Source organism: Calidris pugnax, unplaced genomic scaffold, assembly GCF_001431845.1.
Source record: "Calidris pugnax isolate Ruff unplaced genomic scaffold, ASM143184v1 scaffold31, whole genome shotgun sequence".
Taxonomy (NCBI): Eukaryota; Metazoa; Chordata; class Aves; order Charadriiformes; family Scolopacidae; genus Calidris; species Calidris pugnax.
The window spans coordinates 7054108-7069375 of NW_015090786.1; the positions used below are offsets into that span (position 1 = coordinate 7054108).

Sequence of the window (15268 nt, forward strand, 5' to 3'; positions counted from 1 at the left end):
CCCATCCCTGTCAACTAATCAGAAATAGAGTGCAAGGAATGAGCTGATGCAGAGGCAGAGGGAGGGAACCCAGCCCACCCAGCTGGCTGCTGTGCTGGGGACCCTACAGGCCCATGCTCTCCACAGGAAGGGCATCTCAGGCTTTAGCTGCATGAAAGCAGTGCAGATCTCTGCCTGCAGGCCTCTGCAAATACTGATGCTGCACTTCAGCATATCTGCATAAATGCATTTGAGCTGTAGGTTTCTCACTGGGCTTGGTGGAGTCAACCAAGGCACCATGCAGAGGGAAAAGAGCCCCTGTGGGTGGGGGTGGGCGTGTGGTGCTCCCCCCTGTCCTCACCTCGGTGCCATAGGGCAGGCGGGATATCACCTCCGGTGCCATCCAGTACGGTGTCCCAACCAGTGACTTCCTCCGGGGGACCTCCTTTGACACTTGGGCGCAGAACCCGAAGTCGGACAATTTTATCTGAAAAGTAAAGAAAAAGAGTAAGTCCTTCTTGAATAACAAGGCAAATTCCTCCGAGACACACACGTCTCCAAGAGACACATCCCCAGCCGCAGCTGGGGGGACAGGGACAGAGCTGTGGCAGTCGCCTGGCATGGGACAGCAGCACAATTTTGGAAGTGTGGCTGGAGACAGCAACACAGCCCGGGGAGCGCGTGGCTGAAACCCAGGCAAGGAAAAGATGTAGGGGAGAGCGGCAGCGGCACTTGTTACTGAGATCACCTGTCACAGCTCGTGGCCTCTCCACCACCAAAATATGTGGAGGTGACAAACAGCTTAGAAGAATATTAAAAAATAGAAGGCAAGCAAAAAATTCTGAAGTAATGGTATTTTATAATTAATCTATTACTGCATAGATAGAAGCCCCATGTTTGTAGTCTCTGTATGTATATTAATATTTAATAATACACATATTGCAAGTGATGCACCCTTCCTATTATTTGTACCAGGTATACAATTTGTGAGTTTGACAGCAAAACAGATGAAACAAGTGTCATTCACCCCATTTTCTGTTACCACAGAGAGCATGAGCTAACAGACAGAAAGCATTACCCCCCGCCAATGCCTTTTTAAGACCAGGACCTCACGCTGTGGACTATTGCTAAAGAAACTGTCTCCTTTATGTAGTAAGGGAGCTAATGTGGGGAAGGCAGGGAAGACTCCTCCAAAATGGTCACCAGAGGCATGGGGCACCTGCCCCCTTTGCTTGGGAGCTTGGGAATTAAAGACAGTACTGTCCTTGAGTAGCTGTGGCAGTGACCTGAAATAGAACTAATGGGATACACAAGCACTCCGGAGAGCAGCTCTTGCTGCATCATGTGCCTGCTCATACTTTTATGCCAGGTTTTTTTTACAACAAAAATTATGGAAAATTATCACCTCCCCCTCCCCGCTGCTGTACAATGCCAAGGTGAAAACTCCTCCAACCCCCAACCAGAACAAGCTGCTCTGAATGTTGGTGGCATCACCCTCTTCCAGAACCAGCTTGTTCCTTAAGGCTGAAGTTTTTCAGCTGGATTCCCCCTCCCCCCCCAGTATTTATTTGGAGGCCTGCAAGTTATTGTAAGGGGTTTCCTGGACTTGAGGCAAACCCCCATCACCCCCAGCTACACACCACACAGTGAACCCATCTCCACGGCCCATAAGCCACGTATCCCATCACATACTCAGTGCCTGGGGATATGAAATGAGCCCAAACAGCCCGAGGACAGCTGAAGTGGAAAGTTTCATAAATCCCTGCATTGTGTAGACCAGCATTTTATTATCAGCACTGATTTGTTTTCTTTTGGATTTAGTACAGACATTACTTTTTTTAAACTAAGGGTATTATTTTTAACAGAATTACAAAAATGATTGTTGGTATTTCTAAAACAAAGCCAATAATAGCCAAGTTCTTCGTGGTAAATGTATTTTTCAGTTTACAGCATGAAGAATGGAAGAAATAATGCATATTTTGGAAGCAGAGCCCAATCTTCTTTTGTAGGAGCACAAGAGGTTTTGCATATCTATTGCTCATTCGAGTACATAAAAGAAGACGATTTTCTAAAAAAAGATAATTGCACAACACAGCCATGAAGAAATCTGCAATGCAGATAATAAGTACTGGAGTAATGAGTATAATGAGGCACTGTATGCAGATCCCGAGAGCAGATCAGATGCTATTTCAGCAACACAGATTGAAATTGCAACTGAAAAACTCCTACACACGTGGAATTTTCTTCCCCCTGACAGGATTAACAGGAGCAGCCTGTGACCACTGCAGGAAGAAAATCCCACTCCCTCAGTGAAGTGGGAATCAAATGATGAAGGTGAGCCTTTGATTAGGGAATCAGACCAGGCCTGGGAAGCCAAGAGTTTTACCTTCTGAGGGAGAAGATCTGGGTTTGGTTCCAGACCCACCAGGTGATCTTGGGCTCAGTCCAACCCTCCAAGTCTTGCTTTAGACGGGTGTGTAACGCCAGTGGAGTAACCCTTAAAGCCCTGCTTATGGGGCTCACTGGCCATTGGGTTTTACTCAAGTTATCTCAACAGGGCCACAAGGTGAGATGCAAATTAGTGCCTCACTCAAGCAAAAATTAGGGTCTTATGAGCGACTGGCTTCCCCCTGCCTAAGCCTTTGGGTGCCCCAAGCTTTAGGTGCCTCATGTTTTACTGCTGTGTGTGCCCAGAAATACCAGAACACAAGTCCACCTTTCTCCTTGTAAGGGAATAGCAATTTCTTTGGGACCAAACACTGCTGATGTAATATTCTTTTTGAGTGCAAACTTTATTTTGCTTACTGAGCAGGTCACGTGCAGCACTCCCTCTCCCTTCTCACAAAGAGCAACCAATACACTGCCAGCAGCAGCCCATCCAAGTAGGCAGCAGCATGGGGACAGGTATTATCAAGCACCATGTAAATGGATCTATGGTAAAAGCTGCCCTCACCATCAGGGGAGTGTTTCAGCAGCAACACACAATATTCTGTCCTATTCATATAGACTGATGTCAGCCTCCTAACGAGCTTGGGAAAACAGCAAAGGTATAAAAACCTGCTAACTAAAGGCTAACTAAATGTAGTAAAAAGGTGGTTTTGAGAGGCATCAGAGTCAGAGTGTTGCAGCATAAAAGGCCTCCCATTACCTAAGCATCACCCATGTGGAATAGTTTCTTCTGCCACTGCCTTTTGATGGCTTCAACTCCCCCCCCGCCCCCGCAAAGCAGATGCCAACCACTGGCTAGGCGTGTGGTTTTCTGATTTACCTCTCTAGCAAGTTATTCACAGATTGGATCCCTTGGTTTCACATGCCTGGCTTATTATTTTAAAGTTAATGTCACTTTGAACATGCACAGCTATTCTCATGCCAGCCCCAAGAGGTGGAAGGGGAAATGTTGTGCACTCACCCTCCCGTCGCTTGTGAGAAGGATGGAGTCGCTTTTGATGTCGCGGTGGATGACGCCCTGGTTGTGCAGGTAGGACAGGGCTCTCAGAACAGACAGGCAGACGGTCGCTATCTGCTCCTCGTTCATCCTGCAACAGCAAGGGGGAAAAATGAGCGGAGTGTTAACGAAGCCAGCGGGAGAGGGAAGCTGGAGTGAAGAGGTGCAAGTCCCCCATCATGCCAGTACAGAGCCAGCCAGGAGATCCCTTTAGGCAACAGCTCTGTGGGGTGATTCTCTGGTCCTATTTCTGTCAAAAAAGGGGAGATGAGGGGTGAGGGACAACTCTACAACAAGGTGTGGATAAGTCTCCCCGCAGCACTAAAAATGCAGAGTGTACTATGTGATGTAGCCTGGTAGAGTGAGCCTGTTTCCCTCTGGGAAATAACAGAAATGCCTTATTTACAGTAAACTCAGTGCTTGCCAAGGAGAGTAAATCACTACTGGGATGGAAACAAGCATGGAATAAATATGAGAAAAAACACTCTTAATTGCACAGACAGAACATCGGGCCCTGGTGCAGCTCTTCAAGAGCACTTCCTTTGCTTTTAGGCCTTCTTTAAAAAATATTCAGGTTATTGTAGTAGAAAAATAGACAGCAAGAGTCCTAATTCCTGTGCACACGTGCAGAACCTATTCTGAAGGAAACCGTCTGCTGCAGTGCGATGCCAGGGGTGCTGTACCCTGACCCCGCTGCCCCGTCACTGGGTGTCCCCAGCATTTCTCCTGCGAGACCAGAAAAATACCCATGAAGATTTCTGCTATAGCTTTGTGTGCCATTTGCAGTACTTTAGCAAAATCTTTGAGGGAAGGTCATGCAATGTAAAAAAAACCCCAGAATATTAAGGAAGAACTATTTTGAGTAAAAAAAATAGATGACAGCTCTTAAGAAGTGGTGTCCTGGGAACATCTGTTTGCCATTAAACTCCTGTCAGAAATATCAAAGATAGAGATTTTAATGTTTTGGGGAGCAGTAGTTATAATCATAGAACCATAGAATCATTGAGGTTGGAAGAGACCCTTGGGATCATCGAGTCCAACCCTCTCCCCTACTCTACAAAGTCCTCCCCTACACCATACCCCTCAGTCCCGCATCTAAACGTCCCTTAAACACATCCAGGGACGGTGACTCAACCACCTCCCTGGGCAGCCTATTCCAGTGTCTGACCACTCTTTCAGTGAAAAATTCCTTCCTAATGTTCAATCTAAACCTACTCTGTTGGAGCTTGAAGCCGTTCCCTCTCGTTCTATTGTTAATTACCTGTGAGAAGAGACCAGCACCAGCCTCTCTACAGTGTCCTTTCAAGTAGTTGAAGAGGGTGATGAGGTCTCCCCTCAGCCTCCTCTTCCTCATACTAAACAGCCCCAGCTCCTTCAGCCGCTCTTCATATGATTTGTCTTCTAGGCCCTTCACCAGCTTCGTTGCCCTCCTCTGCACTCGCTCCAGCACCTCGATATCTCTCTTGTATTGAGGGGCCCAAAACTGGACACAATACTCGAGGTGTGGCCTCACCAGTGCCGAGTACAGGGGCATAATCACCTCCCTACTTCTGCTGGTCACACTATTTTTGATACAAGCCAGAATGCCGTTGGCTTTCTTGCCCACCTGGGCACACGGCCGGCTCATATTCAGCCACTTGTCAATTAGAACCCCCAGGTCTCTTTCCTCCAGGCAGCTCCAGCCACACTTCCCCCAGCCTGTAGCGCTGCAGGGGGTTGTTGTGGCCCAAGTGCAGGACCTGGCACTTGCCCTTGTTGAAACTCATGCCGTTGATCTTGGCCCAGTGATCCAATCTCTCTAGGTCCCTCTGTAGGGCTTTCCTATCCTCCTGGGAGTCAACACTCCTGCTTAACTTGGTATCATCTGCAAACTTGCTGATGATACACCCTATGTCCTTATCGAGATCATCAATAAAGACGTTAAATAGAAATGGTCCTAGCACTGAGCCCTGAGGCACACCACTAGTGACCGGCCGCCAGCTGGATTTGAATCCATTGAGCACCAGTTAACAAATGACTTGCAATATTGTGATTTATTTCAGCACGTCAGCTAAGGCAACACTAAAAATTAAAATACCCCTATTGCAATTCTGCTTTTGGTAGGATCTAAGAGCATCATTAAACTATGAGAGAAGATAACTCCTCTAATTTACTATTCCTTGCTTTTCTTCTCACTCACTTAAATACTCCCCTACTAGAACGGTGTGGGACTTTATTTTTTTTAATTCAAGAAGAATAAATTAAATAAAGACTTCTTTTTCCCTATCTCATTTTATCCTGCTTATCAGGAAAAGATGAGTGAAGAGCAGATGTAAAGAGGGCTGTAAAATCCGATGTCTTCACTCAGAAGAGGAAAAGCGGTTCGATACACTACAGCTTTTGTGCTGGAGAATACACTATTAACAGAAATATGGGAACAAGCTCTACCTTAAGCACAAATATTCTGATATAAAAATACTCTTCCCACTGTGTCTTTGGTTTGGTTTGCAAACACTTCTGGCAGCGTGGTTACACGGGTTATGACTATGGTGAGAAATCACCCTTACAACTGGTGTAGTTACAACAGCAAGATCAACAGTACAGGCCACCAAACAGGGAAAAGGTATTTTTTTGCCATTTGAGAAACTAATGGATGAAAGTCTTGTCACTGCTAAATTACCTCCTAAAGCGCTGGCAAATCCCCATCCACCAATAGGCCCTTTCAGGTATTTCTTTTCCCTTCTATTTTAAAAAATCCAGTACTGATGGAAATTTATCTGCAGTGGTTTATTTATGCTAGAATAGTGAGCGTGCTAAAGTGTGTGTGTATATACACACACACATATATGTGTATACACACACATATGCATATATGTATACACCTACATACATATTTATTTATAGATAATTTTCCATGTATGTATATTGTATGCATGTATGTATTTTTCTTTTGCCTATAGCATTGTGTATGTAAATACAAATATACAGCAACAAATGTATCTATGTAAAAATACATATACAGAGCCAGGAAGTGCCCAGCAGGAGGTGAGGTCCGGAGGGCACGGTCTGGAGGCATCCGTGATGGAAATCCACAGCATCTCCCTCCCTCCCTCCCTCCTTCCCAGCTCACGCTCCGGGATTGACGCCGCTGGTGCCCGCGCCAGGCGCCCAACCCACCTGGTGTGAGTCACTATGTCTGTCAAAGCGCCGCCCTCCAGAAACTCCATCACAACCCACAGCTCATCGCCAACAAGGTAACTGTTGTACATGTCAACCACGTTTTCATGATGGTAATCTCTCATGATTACAACCTGTGAGGGTGAAGAAGACACTATGTGAATTGCTACAAGCATTATCTGACACTTGTTTTGACCTTCTTTTTCACTCTACTTTTCTTTTTGTGCTTAGTAAAGGTTCTGCTGTGAATCACATCCTCCCTAATCCTTAAGCCAACGCATAAACAAAATCAACATATTTACATAAAAATAACAGTCATCATAAACGCATTAGGAAGAAGGAGAATCTTTAGTTCCTAAATTATAAGTGGTAGATAATTGCATTTTTTTCAGGCTGCAGGAACTGGACTGTTTATTTCATTGCTTTTTTATTGCCTGTTGCTTTTGGTACAACAGAGATTTGTGTTTTGTTTTTTTTTTTGACCTGATCAATTGCTCAATCCATCAAAGTCTTCATCATGCATCAAACGGCACTTTGCATAGAATTTTACCAGAATACTGGCAATACAGGGGACATTCATAAGATGGCTGGAAGCCCGCACTTAAAAGGGACTGCAGAATTAGGACCACAGTACCAGCAGCCCAGCCAAGGTGGTGACCGTGCCCACGGGGGACTGAGGGACGCCAGGAAGGCGAGCAGGAGAGAAAACAACAGCCAGGGAAGGCTTCATTATAGATGGAGGAATTTCAGATGACACGAGTGACTGGAGCGTGTCAGGGAAGCAGCTTGGTCCTGCACAGCATGTAGGACCTGATCAAGATGTTACCGTTCAGGAGATGCTCGGTTAGAGCTACCACAACCCAATCCAGTGCAGTCTTCCAGCAGAGGCAAAACAAAGCCAAAATGCCCAGCACAGCCATGGACTGTGCAAAGGAGAACTGTGTGAAGTTTATTTTTTAATACTAATACTAATATATATATTTATATAATAATAAATATATTTTATATTTATATAATATTTATTTTAAACATATATTTATATAACAATATAGGATATACAATTATATATAGAAATATATAATAATTATTATTAATAATAACTAATGTTTTGATTTAAAAAATCTAAAGTTTTTAAAGGTTTTAAAGAAACCAGTCTGTTACGTGCAGAGGGAAGAGCCTCTTATAGTTAAAAGTACAGGAAAAAAATGACAGAAGCAAAAGGTTTGTGCTCGCTGTTGGTTTCCCTGGGGACCTGTGGCATTTTTGGCATTGATCAGCATATTCACAAGTGATCTCACAGCGGAGAACACTCACCACGAGCTTCTTTAAGGGAGTAAGACAAAAAGGAGAAACACTTTGAGTTGCAGAAGGAACTCACAGCACCAAGTAACTAGGTGAAAAAATGACAAATGAGAACCTGTGTTCTTAAATTTAAAATAAAGTATGTGGGGAAAATTGTCCTCCGCAAGCAGCTGTGGGGTCTGAACTGGCTGCAACCGCTCAGGAAAGTAGATGTGGGAATAAGACTGATGTTTCCATGAAGGAGTGCCCATCAGCTCTTTGCTAGGTAATCATCAAGAAAGCAAAGGGGCTGAGGAGAGGAAGGAGGGAGGAACCAAAAAGCATGTATATGCCAGAATAGGGTGCACGGGCTTCTTGAACAGTCCGGCTCGTTTGGAGCCTCCAACTTAGAAGAATAAACTATTTTCTGACCAGCAAATGGTCAGAAAAAGGCAGCTGGTTCTGCCTGTGCACCTGATCTGCTGCACGGACCAGCCAATAGATTTCTTAGCTGTTTACTCTGACTTCCCACCCTATCATAGGTTTAAAGCCAGGAGGAGATGCAGCTCATCTGAAACTGGTCCAGTTACACAATATTTATACAGCATAGATGTACGTGTGACTCACCACCTCTTTTAGAAAGATAATAATTTGGGTCTTGAGGTTTCCATTTAGCCCACATCTCCCATTGAACCTACTGCCTGCAAAACCCACCGTACCACCCAAAACAACGTACCTCATTAAAAAGCAGCTCCCTTCTCTGCTGTTTCCTGAGATCCATCTTCTTCACAGCGACTTGCTTTCCCGTGTGCTTCTCGGTGGCGATGCAGACAATCCCTGTGGAGCCCTCCCCGATCTTGATGAAGTTGTCCAAGTACTCCCGGGGGTCACCGGGGCTGACCACAAGCTGCAGGGCAGCTCTGAACTGTTCGTGGGACACCCTGGAGGGCTGCTGGTCTGAGGAGGATCCCCAGCTGGGTGGAGGGTAAGCACTTGATGTGATACTTGGGGAGCTGGGGTAGGAGGCTGTGGAAATATAGGGAGAGCTGGGCTGGAGAGACGGCTGGTGATAGTGGGATGCCTTGTGGTAGACCAGAGGGTACTGGTAGCTGCTGCTGGAATAGCTGACTTTGCTCTGACTTTGAGGTAGCTTTACTGGGCCCCTGGGGTAGGTGTCCGATCCGGAGAGCGGTGGGCTAACGACCAGCTGCGCTCGATCATAATCCACCTGCAACGCAAACACAGACAAGAGAACGTGGCTGAACAGAGCTTTCTTGCTGTCCATCCACTCGGTGGGTTTTCAGCATCCTCAGAAAGAGCTGACACAACGTGCTCCCGTACGTACCCGTTCTTCTCAACATGACAGTGCTGCCCTGTGTCTGAAAAGAGATCTTTAGACCACTGGGCTTCTGTGCTCTCATAAGCACTAAAATGAGCCCAGGGAAGACCATGAGATCTTTTCTGCATCTCAGGTCCACTTTTCTGTCCAGGTACCTGTTTGTAGATATAATAATCCTTGTTCAATGAAAGCGTATGCTTCTAAAGTGTATTTGCTCTATATCTGCAGTGTCCTGCAGGCTCTCTGGGCCATTTCCCTCAACATTTCATCCCTTTCACAGCCAGAAGTCCTTTGGCAAATTCCACTTTGTGCCCTTCCTTTCAAATAGCAGTTCCTGGGTTTTGAGACTCAAGTCTTTTCTTACGGTTTTCTCCAGCAATTCAGGGATAACCCAACCTCTTCTTGTGGAGGTGGTGGTACCCTGAAATCCCCGTCACCTCCTGCCTTGCCCAGCTACCGGCTGCTGTTTGAGTGACTGCACATCCGAGTGTGACGAGGAGCCTAACTCAATTTACCATTTCTTAAATCATTTTCCAGAGTGACATACTGCTTAACTGCAGTGTCACAAAACCACTAATTTTCATCTGAAATCAGAGACAATCGCAGAGGAAATTATCCCAATAGGAGGCCTTGTTCATTTGCAGGTTCCTTTTTTTCATTTTCCAAGCTATTCTAAGCTTCTTACACTGAAAGCAAAGAATTACTTCACACTCACAAATACAATAGCTTGCTTCTATCCAAACTGAAAAAAAAAAGAATCTAAGAAAAAAAGCAAAAATATTTTTTTTCTCCCAGAAAAGACTATCTCCATATTTACGACACAACATATGTGACTCCTGACGACGTGTGGAGCATCTCGGGGCAGGGGGGTGGTTTGACACAGGCTCATGATGTAGCACAATTACAAATAATTACGGCAATGAATTCATGTAATCAATCAATTTCGGTGGCGGTGCACAGGGGTGGACAGAGCAGCAAACTCTACACAGCTCACAGTTGCTACTATTACTGCTGGCTGCCGGCCAGGAGTCCCTGATCCATGTTAGTTAAATGCACATTAATCTGAATTTGGCAGTGTAATCAAGGACCCAACTGAACTGTGAAATTGAATTCTGCGGTGGAACATCATTTGACCGTTTTATGCTAAGACTGCAAAAAAAAAAAAAAAGAGAAAAGAAAAAAAAAAAAATCTGCCGCAGCATCAATTTGTCAGCGTAGGCTGCTGCACTGCCAGGAGGAGCTGCTGGAGCCGCCTGCGTGCGGGGAGAAAAGCCTCCGAGCGCAATATTCCAGCAGCGCTTTCCCACCTCCTGCGTGAGCCGGGCTTCCCGTCCCTCCATCTCGCGAGGCTGAGCAGGGAAGGGGGGAAGCCTCTCCAGAGGGGCCGCTCCGAGATTCCCCTCGGAAACACCAAGCTGGAATCTGCTTCCTCCTGCGACTCGCGGGCTGACAGCTCCCAGCCACACGGAGCACCCAGCGTGTCACAGCCCCACGCAGCCACCTCCCGGGGTCCCGCTGCTGTTTCAGCCCTAATGTCACCTACTGCGTCAGGCAGGGGTAGCCATAAAACAGAAAGGGGTCAGAGACACCACGAATTTTGTGAAGGACGTTACATCTGCCAAACTAATTAACACGAAGAAGTGCTCAGATGGTTTGGTGGAGGGAGGGGAACTCAATCTAGCCCTGTCCTATATATCTGTGTACGTAGGGACACATCAATTACCGCTTTGGCTGTAAATACACCATTTTCTTTTAACTACTGAGATGGGGAAAGCCAACCTGGATAAATCCACAGCAATGAATTATTTGAGGCTTTGCCAGTGCCTGATATTTCCGAGCACATCCTAAGCTTAGCGCATTGGCAAAAGTAAATTCTGCAGTGAAATTTTAAAATGAAAATTCAGAGGTTCGGTGTGCTTGCTACGAATTTCTGAAAGCTTTTTGGGGTTAGAATTGCAGTACAATGCAAACCCATTCCCGTCCTGAATCCCATGAAATCCTACAAAGAAACAGGAGCTAAAATGAGTGAATCAGCCAAACCTCTCCTCTGCGGCTGTGTCCTGCCGCAGTGCTTCACATCACGGCAAAATCGAACACACTTGATTCCACTAATAATTCTATTTCTGCTGCTGAACGCAATTACCTACTGAAAGGAAATGCTTTAAAGACTACAAAGGAAAGGAGAAGCCAGCCCTGCTCTCATTCAGGATCAGGTCAAGGGAGCAGCCGAAGCTGTGACACGCCATCCATCACGGCGCCGGGCGATACCCCGCTGCTCCAGCAGCTCCACAGCATCACCCGCAGCCACACGCGGCCGTCGGCAGCCGGCTCTTTTCGCTGTTAAAAGGTGGCCACAACAGCATATTTAAACTCATTTCAGTTTCTGCTCTGATGGCAGCCATGCCCGTGCTGTACCGCATGCGGAGGAAACACCTGCTTGTGTGTAAGGGGTAGGTACCCTCCCGGCGGGGCATCCTTCCCATCCGGCAAGCGTCCCTGCACACTCTGCAGGGGGACTGCGGCACGGATGGCAGCCACAGCCTGTACCCTCCCAGGGGAGCAGCAAGCCCCTGGAGAGATGGGCTCACCTTCCAGTGAACGTACAAGGGATTTCCCTTGGATGAGCTTTCAGTTTGCTGAAGTAAAAGCTGTGGGAGAGATGGTCTGTAAATCACACGGAGATGGCAAGGGGAAAGGTTACTCTCTGGTGCTTCGCTGGTGAAAATCTCCACGAGACTCCGTGTCATGGTGGCAGGTCTTCTTTGTGGGAAGACATGTGAACGTGAAAACGGGGAAAAAGGAGAGGGTTTCTGATAATAAAGGCTTGGCTCTGCCTTCAATGGGCTGGAAATGTCCTCCCGGCACAAAGTGCCTGCAAAATGCAGAGCAGGAAGATGGTGGTACTGAGCAGTGGCCAGGTTAGAGAGAAATCTTTGCTATGTTACAGCAGCACCAGGGAGGGAAGGGGAGAGCAGAAATCATGGCCCCTTGGAGGAGGGAGAGGAGAGGGTTGTGGAGAGCTGCTACTGAAAAATGACAGGGAAAAGAACTTTGAAATTATAGGATCCAGTGCAGAAAGTTGAGGACTGCCTGCGATGAAGAGGAGGCTACAAGGAAAACATGCAGTATACAGTGTCCAAAAACAGGAAAAAAACTTTGTATAATAAGCAGATCTGGCAGGATGGGTTTGACACCATGTGACAGTATTGAGGAGACTCCATTGATCAAACTGGGATGTAACCTACATGTTGTGAGAGTAACAGCACACGCTGCTCCCTCTGGATCAGAGGGAGAACCAAATATGAGCCTTTGGCTTCCTACAGCTCCACAGTCCCACTGCACAGCGATGGCCAAGCCCAGCGCAGCAGGAGTCCTCTGATGTAATACCTCTGAAATCACTGACAATGAGACAGGGCAAACATTTGATTTATCTGACACCTCTCACCTGAAAATAACACTGAAGTAAGTCTGCTCTTCACATATACAAGCCCAAATGAACATCTTTGTTAAATGCATTTTGAATCCGTACATTTGTGACTGCAAACTTTCTCACTGCTCACTTTTTTCCCCCTTTTAATTTTACTTTAAAGCCAATCTCATTTGTAAAATATCTGATTCGAGACCTGATTCTCATTTAGTAAACCCATTTGATGAACCATTATCTTACTGATGCCTCCTCGAAAAGAAGACTCTTCAGCAATCATCCCAGACAAGAAACTGCTATTCACTTCCAGGAGCTGTGGATGGGTTTGGGAATTGAAACTGCTGCATTTAACAGTGAATCATCAAGTTTCAATACGCCAAGGCTGTAGGAGTGTTTTGGATGCTCTGAGGAGAGAAACAGCTCACAATGAATCTTGCACAGAGGCCTCTTTTTTTTTTTAATAAGAGTTGTTACTGCATTTTAATGGGATATTTTTCAAAGTGTCTGGAGTGCTTTGAGTCCTGTAAAATACACCTCTGTCTTCTGCCCTACTGAATGCTGTAAAACTGGCAGGAGTAGGTGCAAGAGAGTCAATGAATTACTGGAGTTGTCCTTCTCGTTTCTAAACTGACAAAATGACTGCTTTCAATGAAGGAAATGGCAGATAGCCCATCCAGGCTTTCCTCACAACTTCCAGAATCCATATTCTGGCGCACAGTTAACAACCCACAGGCATCCCTCCCACCACACCTTAAGCTCAGGCAAGGCATGCACAGAGACTTGGGTAACTTTTCTACTCCTTCCACAATTTATCCTCAAACTCCAAAGCCCAGCTCTGTGCTTTAATGCAATGTGGAATAAAACCTCATCACTCTCCCTTGACCATGGGGCACTGGTTGTAAGACCGTAGCCCACGATCAGCAAAGCAGCCAAAACCTGAACAAGCAAAAGCCAGGCTCAGGCATAGGGCTATTATGGATTTGCAGAGAACTGGTACTTCTTCTGGGTCTGCAACTGCAGACGAGCTGCTTGGTTTAAATGTGTTTTTTGCACCTTAACCTCTTTTTTTTGACTACATCTAACACGCCTTGGGCGAGATAAGCTACTTCAATTTTCACTGCTTAACACAAAACAAAGTGGAGAGGGGTAAGCCCCTACTTTCATTAATGGCAAAATGTTACAAAATAAACCTTGTAATATAAATATAGCATAAATACAATATAAATACTAAAACACTAAGGTTTAAACCTTGCACAGTGACAATTCAAATACAGAAGTATCTGATACACAAACCAGAGCAGCTTCTCATCTCCCACTGAGCTCTCTCAAGGCGTATGAACTCCTAACACTACAGAACTGCCAAATAACTTGGGGTTATTGGGAATCCCAAGTAAAACCCCTGGATACTGGGCATCTCCAAACCTGCCTTTTCATAAATATCTTAAACCCACTGGTCCCTGACTCCCATTTTCAGATACCCAAGTAAAGCAGCTGGGTTTTCACGCCAGCTGAGTGGCAGCCACGCAGCTCCCCAGGACATCACTGCCTGCATTCAGCATCGCACGCCCAGCATGGCTCCGTGCCTTTAGGTTTTTGCACACACTTTATTTTCTGCACTCCCATTTTGGAGAGGCTGATCCCTGCCCCAGCAGCACTGTCACCAGGGACGTCACCTTACCTTGGGGATGCCTGCGGCGGTTTCAGACAGGCGGGGGTAGGTGTAGGAGCTGTAGGAATGTCCTTGCTGGTGTGCTTTGAAAGCGCTTGCTCCGTAGGGCATGGCTGGCTCCTGCAGACCAGAGCCCGACCTGGACCTCTGCCTCATTGCTGGCTGAGGGCTTGCCGGGTCGACGTAGGAGGATTTTGGCCTCTTGTCATAGTCGTCCTTGCTCAGGCCATGTCCCCAGTCGCCGTCGCTGTACTCCAGCCTCTCCTTGGGGCACTCGCTCTGCACCGACGCTCGGGACGGGGTGTAAGGAAAGGGATCTCTATAGTCCAGGGAGGATCCACTGGGGATCCGCTGATACTCCAGCTTTAGGCCACCGTATTCCAGAGGTTTGGGCTTCGTCTCCAGGTGTGCATGGTAATCTGGAAGAAATCTGGAGAGGTCTGACTGCAGGGGCGTCAGTTCCGAATAATAGATGTCCCGGGAAGTCACCTTCATCATGTGCCCGTTCTGCTTGGCAGCATAGCTCCCTTTGTAGTACCTGTCTAACTCTTCCCCGTAAAGAGTCTTGTCTTGATATTTTTCCACGACATAGTCTGTGGTAGTGTCTGACTCACTGGAGTACTGGGAATACGTGATATAGCCATTTTCCTCCTGGTGCCTCGACACATGGTTTGAGTTTCCTTGGTGGTGGGTGGGAGGACTTTCCTTCCGCAGGGAATTAGATCGTGTCACTGAGATATTGTCAAACTCTTCCAGTAGGCCGTTGATTGAAGTATCCTTTCGAGGCTTATTTCCTCTAACGATAGTCTGTGAATAAAAAATGGATTTAATACTGATTTTCACTTAAATTCTGACCAAGAAAACCACCAAAAAGAAAAACCATCTATGATTCACCCAGAGATACCCATATTGACGTGTTACATTCGTCACTCACATGCCTCAGAGTAACCCATTGCTAGTAAAAAAACCCTCAAT

At 46.3% G+C, this 15268-nt stretch overlaps 1 protein-coding gene across 4 annotated transcripts in view; it reads right to left on the reverse strand.

Moving 5' to 3' along the window:
- Positions 1–15268, reverse strand: part of PAK7 (p21 protein (Cdc42/Rac)-activated kinase 7) — a 173254-nt gene that overhangs the window by 4483 nt on the left and 153503 nt on the right. For all 4 annotated transcript variants that reach the window (XM_014966404.1, XM_014966403.1, XM_014966405.1 and 1 more), the window contains 5 exons: positions 14303–15100; positions 8598–9089; positions 6581–6714; positions 3389–3515; positions 341–466 (listed from right to left, as the gene is read on the reverse strand). In XM_014966404.1, coding sequence (XP_014821890.1) covers positions 341–466; positions 3389–3515; positions 6581–6714; positions 8598–9089; positions 14303–15100 — 1677 coding nt within the window. The remainder of the gene's footprint in view (positions 1–340; positions 467–3388; positions 3516–6580; positions 6715–8597; positions 9090–14302; positions 15101–15268) is intronic.